The 13,726-nt window shown below is 37.9% G+C and overlaps 1 protein-coding gene across 1 annotated transcript in view; it reads left to right on the forward strand.

Annotated features, from left to right (window-relative positions):
* Positions 1 to 13,726, forward strand: part of LOC149287785 (coiled-coil domain-containing protein 178-like) — a 61,467-nt gene that overhangs the window by 41,161 nt on the left and 6,580 nt on the right. Inside the window, exons 10-13 of the mRNA XM_089492404.1 lie at positions 497 to 633; positions 1,333 to 1,516; positions 5,160 to 5,222; positions 5,864 to 6,025. Of these exons, the coding sequence (XP_089348530.1) occupies positions 497 to 633; positions 1,333 to 1,516; positions 5,160 to 5,222; positions 5,864 to 6,025 (546 nt within the window). The remainder of the gene's footprint in view (positions 1 to 496; positions 634 to 1,332; positions 1,517 to 5,159; positions 5,223 to 5,863; positions 6,026 to 13,726) is intronic.

Consider the following 13,726-nt stretch of genomic DNA (forward strand, 5'->3'; position numbering starts at 1 on the left):
CCAACCTTTTCCGACAACTGGTTACACGTCTTTTGTTTCCGAAAAACAGTACCGTAAATTTTGTCCGAATTAAAGGGGCTGGAAAACAAATCTGTTGAACAACTAATGTCTAAAACTAATGGACCAAAAATGAAACAAAGGGTTCGTCCATGTCATTTTTGGTCCACATGTCTAATGTATGTTGTTAGTACCCCAAGTGGTAGCTATGTTTTTGTTAGGTTGATGTATTTTGAAGCCCTACATGAGCTATTCATTTATAGTTCTGGCATTTATTTGGAGAAAATTTCCATACTTTGGTTTACTCATCAAAACCATACCATTTTGTCACAGCTTACCTTAATTACTCCTGCATGTGTAATGCAAAAGCTTTATTTAAGACTACATTTTCATGAAAGCTTCAAATAGATTTCTTGAGACGAAAACTAGCATAGTAAGGTTCTTATTATCCCAGTATGATTCTATGTATATTTGTTCACTTTCTTTTTTTCTGTAATAGAAATCTGACTATAAGTCTCAGTTATTAAACCTGGAAAATCTCCTTCATAACAAACTTCATGCACTGAGGGACCTGCAATACAAAAACAAGACCCTATTGCTGGAAAATGAAGATTTATCAACTAAAATTAGAGAATGGTAAGTGGGTGTTTTATATATATATATATATATATATATATATATATATATATATATATATATATATATATATATATATATATATATATAAAAAAGTGTCGGCAGATAAGAACCATTCGGCCCATCTAGTCTGCCCAATTTCTGAATACGTTCCTTAGCTGGACTTATGTTATATCTAGAATAGCCTTTTGCCTATCCATGCATGCTTAAACTAATTCACTGTATTAGCCCATACCACCTCTGCTGGAAGGCTATTCCATGCATAGCCCTCTCAGAAAAGTAATACTTTTGAATTAGGGGGGCAAAGGTTTAAAAGTAATATCAAAAAGTATGTCCTCTTATTTATTTTTTTCTTTTAAATATTCTCGGCCGTAGGCCGTCAGACTGCTGTGATGTAACACATAGGGTAGGGCTTTGACAGGATGAATGACAGAGCTCTGTCGCTAGGCAACCATATTATTTCAATAAAACCTTTAAACACCGTTTTTAACCCCTTCACGACAAAGCCCATACAAGAGATGGAGCATTAAGGAGAAAACTAAATGACAATCAGATATTTTCAGAGGCCCACTAGGTGGAACAGCAGCTTTAATGATGTAATACAGTGAAATACATGGGAGAGAGCTATTTAAACCTTTACCACACCACAGGTTGCCAGTTTTCTAGCAAAAACAAATTGTGATTTTTTTTCTGAAATAGTTTAAAGGCTAGAAAGAAACACAACGCAGACATTCAACGTATGCAAAAGAATGTTGCTAAAAATGAAGATCAAACCCTTAAGACGTCTAAAGAACTTCCACAAATGTATACGAAGCATGCGGCTAACAAGGCAAAGTTAGCAAATATGGAGGAACAAGCGATTAAAGAGGAGACGCGTATGAAGGTATTAGGTTATTCTATCCTCTACTTTGCTTGCTTTTCACAGCGTTTACCTCAAGGACAGAGAGAGCTATAGTGGGATTTGCCCTTTATAACGCACTTAATGCACTGAGATGGAACCTGTGATGTCATGGTGACTCACCCGCATCTTACTGTTTGTTGGATCATCTTCAAGGACAGGGAGAACCAGACGCTCACAGTCAAAAAGACAAAGCATGCCACACAGCGAGAAAGCACATAGACACATACAGGCATATACAGCACTGTGCAAAAGTGTTATAAAGTAAGAATGCTTTCAAAAATAGACATGTCAATTTATTTTTTATCACTTATGAAAATGCAAAGTGAGTGAAAATCTAAATCTAAATCAAATCAATATTTGGGGCGACCACGCTTTGCCTTCAAAACAGCATCAATTCTTCTACATACACTTGCACAAAGTCTGGGATTTTGTAGGCATATCGTTATAAACATTTACACCAAATATGCACCAAAATTTACACCAAATATTACCTCCCCTCTTGCTATTCTCAGCACAAATTGCCTTTACAGGCTGTCCTTTATACCAGTGAGTACAGGTTCATTTGTTTCCTGTCTAATATAAGTCTAAATATTCATTTTCAGTATCAATTTTCAATAACATCGTGCTATTTTCTTTTAGAAAAGATTTAGAATTTTTGCATACTATAATGTTTCCAGGCAGCTGCGTATTAAAACACATACATGTGGCTATCTCTGTTATCTTTGCCAGACAAACACATTGATTCTGTGTCATATTGCTTGTGGTAAGCAGTAGAATGACTCGATCTTAATAACCCAGCCTGACACTGTCTAATAAAAGCTGTGACCCCGTCATGCTGTGAATAGAGATAACATACTGACGTAGACAAGCTCAGAGAGTAACTATGCTAATAAGTATTTACAGATTCCTCAGCATTCCACAGCCTTATGCCTCGAAAAAGAAATGTGATGTCATCAAGAAGCATTGTCAGAAACAGGATACATTCCATTTACACCCACAGCTCACTTAATTTACGTTATTTAGGTTAAACAAATCAACACAGATTATATATGAAAAGAACACCAGCAATGTAGACATTTTGCTTTTGATGACCTTTCCTTCAATAATAACACTGTAATTTAAAATAATTTATAAATATTTACTGTTTTTTGTATGTTTTTTTGGTGGTAGAAACTTTGGATAAGGATGTGGTAGAAACTTTGGATAAGGATGTTGTTTTGAGTCTAAAGGGGGGATTTCTTTTCGTACATAGGAGACTTATTACTAAGAGGAGCCATAAGATGGCAGTGCTGCTTTAAGACATTTCAATAACCATTTTATAGGCTCAAGCAATTTCCTAAAACAATTCAATGATTTCCCTATCACGGTACCCCACATTTTAAATTTATCCACAAGCAAAGTTATGGTTTTTAGAAATGGTTAATACTGGTGAAAAAATTCAAGGCTACCAAACAAAAAGAACAATTAATTAATGAAAAGGCTAAATAAAGATGTATCTACACAATCCTTGACCATCACCCAAGAGACCCCAGCACATGTGAATGTGTAGCTACATTTCTCTAGATACTTCTGAGATAATATTATTTTTTTCCTTTTTTTTTTGTGGTAGCCCGTGGTTTTTGCTTTTCTTTTCTTTAGTTTTAACTGGGTCCAATATAACACATTTTAACTTTAAAACATTGTGGTTTTTTTAATACTGTCTCATCAAGCTATAGCCCAATTTATCACTTTTCTTATTATTTCAATAATATCAAAAATAGGAAACGCAAAAGAAAAAGTCTAAAATTGCAATTCTCATGTAAATATTAACTTGGCACTGGTTTAAATGAACAATGTTATTTTGCCTTTTTTTCAGTGGAAGTTTCCCATTAAATAAAAAGAAATGCTGTTCTTTATTTTCTATTGCAGACTAGTTTTCAGATTACTTATCACATTGCTTGCATGTTTTAAGTTCACAACGTCCACAACTTTACGGGAGGGAATCACCCATCTGACACAACCTGTTTTTACTTCACTTATAGATTCCACACATAGTTATATGCCAAACGTTAGCCATTTGCATGAAGTGGGTTAACACCGATTTACACGCTGCTTCATTATGGCCAGCGTGTATTTATGTTATGCCAACATAAAATAATATACTTATCTTAAAACTCTCTGTGTCTTTGACTTTCTAAATGTGTTTACTTTTTCAGCAAATTAGACTCATAATTGGCTAATCACTGTACTTGCAACAAATCAGCAAAAATACGCTACTGTAATTTTTTTTTATTGTTATTTAAAGAAGTAATGGCATTGCTTTGGCAAATCAGCTGTACACTTGGCTCAGATATATTACAAGAAAATGTTGTATTAAATTGATATTTTTTAAACGTTTACACCTATTAAACATAATTTAGCTCCTCATTATTTTCTGTTTAAATCCAATTTATTAGAAAACCACACAACATATAAAACATTATTTTTTATCTATAATTATATAATGTATTGGCATTCCAGATAAATAGATGGATATGTGTGTGTCCCTTTTGTTTTTGAGTTTCTATTTTTAGTTTATTTCTCAGAAAAAAAATGTAAACATATTCTCATGTGCACAATTTCTGCATTTGCTGTCCAGCCATATAAACATATAAAAGAAACATGTTAAGGAGATCATAAGATACATATTCTTTGAAAACATAAAACTCAAAAGAAATATTTCCTTGATGATGACACTGTTGGTTGTGCTATCCCTAGCCCCTTCCCCCCCAAAATGATATCGGGGACTATTTAAGATATCATGTTATTGTTATTCCTGTACAGCAAACAGCACAGTACAGTGTTACAGTACAATTCACAAATATAATGCTTTTTTTGCTATTTTCACAAGAGAAGGAAGAATGGTTCTGTGCCTTTTTTGCTCGTAGATTTTCTCTATTGTTGATGCTTGGGTTGGTGGATCTGCTTCTGTCTTCTTGACTAGTTGTCTAGTTGGCATAAGCAAAAGCCTCACAAGAGTAGACAGAGCAAGTCTAAAGATTTTGGTGTTGGAAACAAGTAAGGAACCTGCTTCATTCTCCTAGCCAAGACCGAGGCACAAACCTCTTACTCCCTTCAGTAGATTGCTGTGAGTGAGGACCCCTCTGTGCCAGTAGAGGCAGTGGACTTCATATTTGTTTTCTTTTTGGGTGTTGAGCTATATTTTGAGTGGCCTTAATGTTCCAGGAAATCATACATTTCCACATAGGAAAGGTGTTGTCGCTGTCCTTCGCTTGCTGCTGTTGTCCAGAGTTTTATGTATCAATGTTTACAAAACGAAGACGACCAACACTGCTTCCATCAGACTCTTGCAACCTTTGGTACAACGGTGTAAGACACTCGATCCCTTAGATACGTTTACCAAGTATGCGGAACGGTTTAAGATCTAGATCAGGAAAAGTGCATTCCACTTTGAGGGAAAATCTCTCCTCTTTTTTATCAGACTTGATACTCAGTCTTGTATCAGTTTCTTGTTTTGAAGTTAAGTGTCCCAACTTATTATAATCATGCATCTTATTCTCTTCTTTAACAAATTATTCTTAAATCTAGCAAGATAAAAGTCTCATAATCTGTTCTTGTATTCATGTTTTTTGTTTTTTTTTAAAAGAACCTCACTGACAGTCTAAGAAAACAAATTACAGATGAAGTGAGGACAAGTCAAGTGATACAGGTAAAAGATCTCGGTTTGTATATCAGGCTCTGGAGTGGGGTAAAGGAGGATATCTGACTTATGCAATTGTTTGATGGCAATCATTATCTCATTGCAAACGTACATATCTACACAGGTCCAACACAATCAAAATACAGAAACCTGAAGATGATGAATTGGGCCAATGGTTATTCATTACCACCATAATGTACTTGTGAATGAGAAAAGATGTGTCTAACTTATCTAGTTTCAGCAATTGGGACTAAATCAACCTGTTACAGGTGGCTGTAGCTGAATTTTTACCAGGGACCCTAGTTATTTACATTCTTGTTTTGTGTAGCTATCAAAGAGACACTCTAATGTCCCATATAGCCCCACAAAAAGAATGCATATTAAAATACTTTCCAACTTTAATATGCAATTTTTCCTGCCCCCTCCCCCACATTCTGTGGACGTGTGCGGGTCTCATTTACAAATAATTCTATGACCAATAGAACAGTAGAATCCCAGATTGTTTCTGTTAGCATGGGCAATCTTAAGACTGCTGAGAAATTACAACTGAAGTTTCAGGTAAAATGTCCTTCACTGGAGTTTATCACAAACCATTTACTTTGCACACAAAGCAAATGTAGTAAACTGTGACTTTTGCATTTTATCAACAGGCTAGGATGTTTGCAATGGTGACCGAAATGCAGCAAAAACAAAGGGAAAACAAGAAAATCAAAGAGGACTTGGCAAAGTTGTTAAAAAGCATTGAAGAACCTGTGGCAGAATTAGAGGCCAAAGTCAATGCATTAAGAGTTTTCCACCACAAAAAAGCAGAGGTATTTGTGTGAATTTAAAGTTTATAAAACATTAGCAAGCATGTACCATTTTCTAATCACTGCATTGTGCAAGAAGTCCTTGTATGCAGTGTATCTGGATCAACCACTAAAGGCTGAGTTGACAGGAGGGTGGTGGTTTCAGCTCCAACATTTCGCTATTTATTATAAGGGACCAACACTGATAGGTTTCTCCAGTAAGAAGAGCTGAGCTGACGCTGTATAAAGCATAACTCAATGTGCGAAGAGACTGAATAAATCTTACTGATTTTACTATACATTATAAAGGGCTAGCCAAGCTCTTCCTGCAGCAGAATATCATTGGGGATAGACTTTCATGATCTATAGTGAAGTCTGGGAACTGAAATCACAACTCTCTCCCTCTAAGGTTATATGTATTGTGAATAAAGCACAGAGGTTCTTAAGCTTGAAAAGGCTTGCCCTCTTCTTATCAGTATGTCTCAACATGTACATTTTAGTATCAATTTTGGATATAGTCAACCTTAATGCTATATTTTTGTTTCCCCTCTTTGTAATATCACTACAGAATCTGCTTAAGGTTCAGAGAGGAAACATAATGTGATAACAAAGGCAGGTTTTTGTTTTTTTTTAACCCCCAGTATCACCACTAGATGGCGTGTAGGAATGTGGACATAACAGGTGTGAGACCTTCTTAAAACGTGAGATATTGTATCTGAGCATCAATGTACTTGAAAGACTTATGTCTTTTATTAATCTTATTAGCTATATTAAGGTGCGAGTTTATTTTATATTTATATTGAGATGTAACAAGATTAGACCGTTTCCTTTAAGTTGCAGTCTGGTGCAAATCGATCATCCTATCCTTAGCATATGCCGAACCGAGAAGTTACTTAAAATGTACAGCTACAGTTCCTCCTGGCTTCCCAACCCCCCTTACTTCTCACAAAATGAAAGGTGGGATTACCACTCCTGGACCAAATACAAAAAGGAAATACCGTATTTGCTCGATTATAAGACGACCCTGATTATAAGACGAGCCCCCAAAATCTAAATATTAATTTAGGAAAAAAACAAAAAGCCTGAATATAAAACGACCCTATAGGAAAAAAGTTTTACTAGTAAATATTAATCCATGTAAACAATATTTTCATATTTAATAAAAGCTTGATGATTGAGAAAAATATATATTTTTTTATTTCCTTTTATTTGCCAACCTGCCCCCCCAGTTGTGCACATCTGCCCCCAGGGTTGCCACTCTGCCCCCAGAAATGCCTTATACCCCCTATTTGCCACTCTGCCCCATGATGTGCCTTTTAACCCTCTATATGCCACTCTGCCTCCAGAAATGTCTTATACCCTCCTATATGCCACTCTGCCCCATGATATGCCTTTTAATCCCCTATATGCCAGAGTGGCATATAGGGGGTTAAAAGGCATTTCTGGAGGAATATATATATAACTGCTAACAGCAATCACACTCCTATCAAGCCAAGGCGGCCAGTACATGCTGGAACCTGGGGATGATAGGAGTGTGAGTACAGCCTCCTTATGCCATGCTACCACCACTACCCCCCTTACACATCCATACTAACACACACTCATTCACAAACATTTAAATACTCATTCATTCCATTAATCACACATACTTCACACATTCATCACAAAAACCCTCCCCCACCCCCTTACCTGAACTGCAGATCTCTCACTCGAAGACTTCTGCAGGGGCCCGGCTGTGCGAGCAACTTCTCTGGCCCCGCCCCCAGAGGAAGGAGGGGGGAGGCAGAGTTGTGTGACACTCTTCTAGCTTCCTGTTTTCCTGCTGCTCGCGACCAAAGCACCGGTAAGCAGCCTGGCCCCAGCGGAGATTTTGAGGTCTGATTAGAAGACGACCTCGATTATAAGACGAGGGGTATTTTCCAGAGCATTTGCTCTGAAAAAAACCTCGTCTTATAATCGAGCAAATACGGTATATCATTGATAGCAGGGTCTCGCCACATACTTTTAACCAAATTATACTGAATAAAAATCTGACATTTCCTACCGGCCTTTATATTGAATTCTTTTTTAATGGATTAATATAATCATATTATGCTGATTTATTTGTAGCACTTCTTGTTATAGCAATATAATACAGGAAGCAAAAACGTGAACCTCTTGCCATAATAGGGAAAACACTTTTCCTTTTAATCGATAATTCCTCTTTATTAACGTTTTTTTTTTAAAGGTGTAGGCAACTGTTTATCATATAAATGTCAGAAATGTCATCACAAGTTGTCATATCTCCAGTTTTTAAAGCATTTTGAGATGACACTGACTATTATCTCTTTTATAGCCTGCTTTTATAATATGTATATAACACTATATAGAAGATCCTTAAAAATTGTCAGTACCCGCTCGGGGCCCCTCTCTCTCTCCTCTGCGGCGAGTCTTCCTGTTTTGTCTCGGTGCCGGCTTGTAATGCTGAGTGCCGGAAGATTTCCGGCGCTCAGCATTACAAGCCGGCACCGAGACTGAACAGGGAGACTCGCCGCAGGACTGCTGAAAGGTAAGTACAGGGGGGGGGGAAGGGTAGATAATGGGGGGGCGGCGAGGAAGGGTAAATAAGGGGGTGGGGCAGCATTTTAAAATTCGCCCCAGGCGGCATTTTGCCTTGGGCCGGCCCTGTTTGTATCTATATCATACGTTTTTATTATATTTAAATATATAAATATTTTCTCAGTGAAGCATCCAAGCTTTTTCCCTTACAATTATTTCTAAATGAAGCCTAAATTAATAAACATGTGTTATTAATACATCCACCAGGAAAGCTGAGGTTTTATAGGTTGATTAGTATTTATTTTTTTATGTAGTGCCACCATATTCCACAGCTCGGTACAAATTACAATACAGTTGCTTTTATTTTGAACCTGTAAATTGTCCTTTACCTTAAATTCACGTCATTAAAAATCATTTTTTTTATTTTCATTGTGAGAAATTCAGTACATTTTGTATTGTTGCGGACATAAATATAATTCAATGTCAATGTGTTCAACAGCACAATCCATCACTGGAAATCTCTTGTTCCCTCCTGATCAGGGGGCGCTTGTGCATCCACTGATAGAGGCAAAATTGGCTTAATAATATTTATCAATTACTATGATTGTCATACAGTTTTAAATCTGAAATAGCTGAAAATTACATTTGCAAATTGCGTATAATGGCCAACTGTGATTGCTGTCCCTTGTGTTAAAGTTCTGAGGAATGTCTTTTTTTTTTGTTTTTACTTAAATGTGTTTTATATTTTTTTCTTTGGAGGTATGACAGAATCAAAAGTTACCCTCTGGGCTGTAATTTGTTGGAACTCGGTTTCAACTTGCATCTGTCAAGTTGCGTTTACTAGACTCTCCTGCAGATTGCATGCGGGTTGTCTTTAGAGAGTTTGGGATTTTCACTTTGTCCAAGTTGTGTGTTTTCTGTAGGAAACTCAAATTTATAGCCACTCACATGTGGTCACCGCCTAGTGAATAGACCCCATATTTTTCGCCTCCATTAAAACCAGGGGTCGTTGTATTGAGCACCCTTTATTTTTTGGCCACCGGGTGCTCATTAGTATTTCTCAACAGACCCAAAGCGCACTGTAATGATTAGTACTTCTGAGAATGTATTACGTATTTATTATATTACTTATTTAGTATTACAGATTTATACCCTGTAAAGTTCAGGTTATACCGTGGTGAAGGAACAGAAATACTATAGAGGGGGCAAATATACAATTATCAATCTGTTAATCTTCCAATCAACAGGTTGAATAATCTAAAACGTCATTCAGCTTTTGTGCTGTGTGTCATACCTGCCGTGTCCGCCGCGGTCCCTCGCCGATCTGCCGCTGGTGGGCGGCGCTTGCGCGCTGACGCGCTCCCGTCCCCTCAGTGTGACGTGCCCGCGGCACGTACACTGAGAGGACGTGCCGCGGGCACGTCTTCTCGGTGTACTGTGCGCGCGGCACGGACGGAGGGGCGCGTCGATGGGGCGCGCCCACGGCGGACGCATGATAACATGCGAGCCGCCGTGGCACGCCCACGACGCGCCAGTGGTCATGAGCGAGCCGCCGCGACGAGTCGGCGGCACTCGCAGGGTTATGAGCGGGTTGCCGCGACTCGTTCGCGGGGCTCGACTTCGGCGGCATCTGCCGATGTGGCACACCCGCGGCGCTTGCGGGTGTAGCACACGCAGATGCCGGTTTGTTTATTTATTTTTCGCGCCGACGCCATTAATATGCGCCGGTCGCGATGACGTCTTCCTTTGTTGTTTCCTTTTGGTTGCTATGGTGTTTCCCGCCATTCTTCCTATTTAAACCCCCTGTCCCATTAGTTCATTGCCCGTTCAAAGAGTCACTGTTGTGTATCTCTGGGTTATCGTGAGTTATTCTGATTGATCTACGTGTTCCTGACCTTGGCTTTGTTTTCTGACTTCGATTCTGTGCTGCCTGCCCCGACTTTGGCTTGTATATTGACCTTGATCCTGTGCTGCCTGCCCCGACTTTGGCTTGTATATTGACCTTGCTCCTGTGCTGCCTGCCTCGACTGTGGAACTTCCAATACCCGTTGTGCTGTGCTACGCTACCGTCTCTGCATTGTGGGTGCATAATCCGTGTTGTCCTAGGTCCCGCATAACACTGTGGGCTTTTCTAACGTGAGAACGGGATGACACGTTAGCGTTGTTACAATAGAGCCATTTCTAGTTCCCCCTGACTTGGGCTCTGGCGTGAGGAGGGGTTTGCAGAGCATCCCATATATCACTAGACACTACTAATGAGTCACTGTGCAATGGCTGGCAATTAATACATGTTTTAAGCGAATGTGCTTGCTGAGTAAGGACGTGGCTGCCTTGCCACCTTTGGTCTGTAACAAATTAGCCCAGAGGCAATCATACATCACTTTAGTGTCTGCTTAGCAGGAAGTCATCTGCATATTGTAAGATAATTACCAGCCGAGGACTGGCTCACAATGACCTGGCTGATAAGTTCCATTTTACATATAACACATTTGTTGCTGTGGCGTGTGATATGTTTCGTAGTATGGTCTTATATCAGTCAGATCCCTGTTTGTTAGTACCGTTTACACGGCACACTGCTAGAACGGTTAGGGCTTACACACAGTATATCCTATACTATTCCTAGGTATTTGCAGATTTATTCAAAACAGTAAATATACTAGAAATTAAGCTAAAAACCGGCCGTTTCCATATTTTCTTACAAGCTCAGACTTTATGGTGTTCATAATTACATCAAAGTGCTCCATAGTAATGAGCTAGTGTTTGTACATTGTAGTCTAACAGAACACCCTAAGTGGGTAACTATATGGCGATGTTCTGCAGCTTGGCTGACCCTACCTAATGTCGAGTTAAATCGGTGACCTTTCCTCTTTAATAGTAAAGTGTGAGAACTGAAACCAGAACACCTACAAGGCTTCCTGACAACTCTTCCTTTAATGAATAGACCACATTGCGATTGTTGCTTAACGCAATCATGTACTAGCCAGGTATTTTGTATGCTTAATATTAACTACTTTTCAAAGTTAGAAATGTCTCATATGTAGTTTTATTTCAGGAGGACTTTGTTTCATTGGAAATGTCAGTGAGTAATGTTTTACGCCCATCCCTTAGTAAAATATAGAAGTAAAATAGGGACAAAGACTATATCATTAGTCTTAGAAAGTAAAGAGGTGGGGAGCAGAACATGGATCTCTGTCCTAAGCTACCAGTCAAATATATAAAAGTGGAAATGAGTATTGAAATAAAAAATTAAGGCCAATGGGCCCTTGGCGTAGGAGAACCGCAAATTCAGAATAGTAACATGAATTATGAGAACGTAGTTGTGCTTTTTACACAAGTATGTAACCTGTATGTAGCTTTTTTACACAGTGAAAAAAGAACATTTTATAGTACCTTAGGTTACTTTGGATGGGGTGGTAAAGGCACAAATTTCTAGCGCATATAGACAGGTCCCATATGTGATTCCAGCGATACAAATTGCACAGCACTCTGGAATATGACTGACCTCCATAAATCAAGAAGTAACAATAATAACAACAATTAGAGATTTAACCCCTTAAGGACCGGGCTCATTTTTCGTTTTCTACCCTGTGGGACCGAGGCTGTTTTGACACTTTTGTGGTGCTTGTGTTCAGGTGTAATTTTCTCCTCACCCATTTAGTGTACCCACATAAGTTATATGTTGTTTTTTTCAGGACAAGATGGGCTTTCTTCAGATACCATTATTTTGATCGTATCATCTTATTTACTATAAAAAAAATAAAAAAAACATGGTGAAAAATTGAAAAAAAAGACATTTTATGACTTTTATTTGAAAAATCTTTTACTCACCTAAAAAAGCAAGTAAAAAAACTAGCTAAATAGATTCTACTACTTGTCCTGAGTTTAGAGATACCCAATGTTTTTATGTTTTTTTGCTGTTTTTTGTACGTTATAGGGCAATAAGTACAAGCAGCATTTTATGATTTCCAAATCTTTTTTAACAAATCTGGTCAGTCTGCCTCCATCTCCTCTTTGGAACATCTTTGAAGCCGGTTAACTCAATTTAACCCATTTAAACCATATATTTTTGAAAACTAGACACCCCAGGGTATTCCAAATGCTGTTATTTTAACCCTTTCCATGCACCAATTATACAACTACACTTTGTCAAACTTTGTAATAGTAATTTTTTTTATTTTTTTTTCCACACAAATTGTACTTTAGTTACAGATATACAGGTTCTGGTATATGTCACTGTCAAACAACACCCCAATATGTGTTCAGCAACATCTCCTGAGTGCAGCGATACCCCACATGCATGGGTTTGTCAGATTGTTTGGCTGGTAAAAGGCTACTTTTGGGGCATGCGTAATTCAGGTGGTCATTTGGTCATTCTGCCTCCATCTCCTCTTTGGAATATCTTTGAAGCCGGTTAACTCAATTTAACCCATTCAAACCATATATTTTGGAAAACTAGACACCCCAGGGTATTCCGAATGCTGTTATTTTAACCCTTTCCATGCACCAATTATAGAACTACACTTTGTCAAACTTTGTAATAGTAATTTTTTTTTATTTTTTTTTCACACAAATTGTACTTTAGTTATAGATATACAGGTTCTGGTATATGTCACTATCAAACAACACCCCAATGTGTGTTCAGGAACATCTCCTGAGTACAGCGATACCCCACATGCATGGGTTTGTCGGGTTGTTTCAGATTTAAAATGCCACATTTGGGAAGTGCGCTTTTTTTCTCCATTTTGGTCAGTCTGTACCTATGCCCTATCTGTGAGCTAGGCCACTCCAATTTACCCCATCAGCCATTTTTTTTATATATTAGACACCCCTTGGGTATTTGAAGTGCTTTTATTTTAACTCTTTGAGATTTTTGAGAAATTTTAGCACTTGCTCAAAATAATAAACTTTATTTTTTTATTTTTTTTATTTTTTTAATACTTTTTTTATATTTTTTTACACATTTTGCTGGTACTGGATGGTTCATCTAGTGACATCACTGCATAATTATTTTTAAATGTTAGCACATTTTTTTTTTTCCATTTTTTTTTTTTTATTTTTTTTTTGAATATTTTACTAATCACATAGTGATTAGAAAGCTGGGCTCCATTGACTTGCATGGTTGAATGCAGTACCTGTATTCAACCAGCAAGTGGAGCCAGTTCTCTAGAGGGTCTGGAGACCCTCTAG

This window comes from Sceloporus occidentalis, unplaced genomic scaffold, assembly GCF_023333645.1.
Source record: "Sceloporus occidentalis isolate IW3139 unplaced genomic scaffold, rSceOcc1.0.p SCAF_56, whole genome shotgun sequence".
NCBI classification, from domain to species: Eukaryota; Metazoa; Chordata; class Lepidosauria; order Squamata; family Phrynosomatidae; genus Sceloporus; species Sceloporus occidentalis.